General features: G+C 36.4%; 1 protein-coding gene across 1 annotated transcript in view; it reads right to left on the bottom strand.

Annotated features, from left to right (window-relative positions):
• LOC137641654 (nucleoredoxin-like) overlaps positions 1 to 2500 on the bottom strand; it is a 598725-nt gene that overhangs the window by 557771 nt on the left and 38454 nt on the right. The window contains exon 3 of the mRNA XM_068374407.1: positions 1101 to 1266. Within this exon, the coding sequence (XP_068230508.1) occupies positions 1101 to 1266 (166 nt within the window). The remainder of the gene's footprint in view (positions 1 to 1100; positions 1267 to 2500) is intronic.

The raw sequence follows: 2500 nt of genomic DNA, 5'->3' as shown, positions 1-2500 counted from the left end.
TTCGTTTAAGTTTTGTCACTTATGAAGCATATTAAAGAGTCACACACTTTCTTTATTACTTCTAAATTATTTGCCTTTAGAAGTGAGCATAGCCACATTTTGACAAACAACTAAATTTACTTTACCTACAGATGTTTTGAAAACAAATAGGCCTATGTGAAAAAAGATACATTGTACATAATCCTCCTGACAAGACATGACCCAAAATGCTAATTGGAAAATTCTGCTGGAGAGATAAAAATTCTTTTCAATTGACAGTATTCAAAATTAAATCAAAATATAAACAGCAAAAACAGTTTTCATAAAAGATAGGGGGAGAAAATTACTGGAAATTTCATCTGACGAATGAACTTAAGACATTCGAGATAAGAGCGCTGTGAATTACAACCAACTGATAAGATCTGATAGCCTTTATCCCTTCTAAGGACCAACAAACAGGTACAGTTGGCTTCATTAATTCCTGTACACTTCATGGAAAGATAGAGAGACGTTTGTGTACCGGAATTTATGAAACCAACTGTACCACTGCGTTTCTTCCGCGATACTCCTGATACAACAAACAACAACAAATGCATCCGTTTCTAACCCACTGCAGAACAAAGGCCTCAGACATATCAATTCATAATCTATGGTTTAGTCAGTTTTCATTACCACGCTAGCCAAATACGGATTGGTGATGGTGAGAGATTTTCGTCTGATCGTTTACAGCTTTGCTGATCATGGCGATACGCGAACCCTTTCACAACGTTCAAAGTATCCACATTTACAAAGAGAGGGTTAATTAGTAATTTTTCTTTCGGTGGTAAATGAAAAAGTTAACTGTCTCCCAATATATGTATATACGTATGAAGGTATGTATGTATGTATGTGTGAGTATATATATATATATATATATATATATATATATATATATATATATATATATATATATATATATATAAATTCTTGCAGCAAACCCTACTGGTGTGGTGCGAGGGACCTGGATTAAGAGATTAAGCCTCCTAAGTTCTGTAACCCTAATCTTTCTCTACAATCTCGGCTTACACAGCAATAAAATTCTCCATAATCTATCGCAATATGTAAATTCCTGCCTGCCTTACCTTTCTCTTGGTGTCGGAGAAGGGCAGCGCCAGCCAGGGCATGTCCCCGAAGTAATGATTGAAGGCTTCCTCCTCATGGTCGCTACTGACCAGGACGATCTCCAGCTGGTGTTTGGTGTTCTCCTTCACGTGCTGGTAAAAGCTGACCAGCTGGGGTGTGAAGGCCCTGTGAAGAACAAAAAAAAAAAAGAATAGATAACATATGATTGAATAATGTAACAAAATAAGTACTAAATAAGTACTAGAGAAAGTGCTAAAACATTATATCACACTAATATAGATGACTAAATGTCCTAAATATAGATAGTAATGTTAGATAGATTATCATTATTAAAAGCGAAGAGATTAACCAGCCCAATTAGTCTAGCTCGACTCTTTCACAGCTGGCCCGATTAAATTCGGGAGGTAGAAATACTTATATAAAAGGTAATAATAAAAATATAAAATATATACAAAATATCGGATAAAAATAATTTTCTATATAAAATTGCCATAAATAGCTTATATTTTATATGTCGCCTTTTAGTGAGTGAAAGACACAGGCAAAAAAAAAAATCATCAAATGCAACCCGATACGGAATAAATAACTTTACTTTCTGTAATTGGTCAGTAAATTCTAAATCATGCCTTTTGGGTTGTGGCTTTTCCTACTACAATAAATAGATGAATTTAAGTGAAATATATTATTGGCGACCTAAGCCAGAATACCAGTACTGAGCCACAACATTGTCAAACCTTTTAAAGGTGTTTGACAGGTTTGAAGGTGCGTAAAGCTCTCTCTCTCTCTCTCTCTCTCTCTCTCTCTCTCTCTCTATGGACGAAATCGCAATTTCAGCTCAATAAAAATCTTTCTATCATCTCCCTACGGAACACCGCCTTCCTTACCAAATTCACAACCCGAATCCAATTCCGTATCAGAAGACTCAGTTTGATTAGAAATAAAGTCCAGAATACAACTGGAATGTGGACTACAAATTCGATAAACTTGATAATACGAAAAAAACAGATTCAAGTAAGAGAAAAATAAGTAGTGACTTTGGGAAACAAATCCCGATCTATTCTTCCGTTTCTTTGATACAGCATTCGAAGCGTCGAGTCTTAGCAACTGGAGGAAGCCTTTCTAAAGAATGATCGGTCTGAGATGCATTGGCTCCTGCGGTGCCATTCAAAGCTCCAAAGTTAGGAGCCGCATATTGGCGATGCAAACTTCCCTTCATGACTGGAAACGAGTACATGACTTGATACATACACTATAGTCAATTCTTTTTAGTGAGGCAGGATATGCAGAGACTCGCAGGGATGCCCTTTTTCGCTCGGAAAAGTTTCCTGATCGCTGATTGGTTGGACAAGATAATTCTAACCAATCAGATGGCAGGAAACTTTTCCGAGCTAAAGGGGCA

This window comes from Palaemon carinicauda, chromosome 5, assembly GCF_036898095.1.
Source record: "Palaemon carinicauda isolate YSFRI2023 chromosome 5, ASM3689809v2, whole genome shotgun sequence".
NCBI lineage: Eukaryota > Metazoa > Arthropoda > Malacostraca > Decapoda > Palaemonidae > Palaemon > Palaemon carinicauda.
Note: the sequence above shows the minus strand (reverse complement) of the source record. Positions and strands in the feature narration are given on the sequence as shown.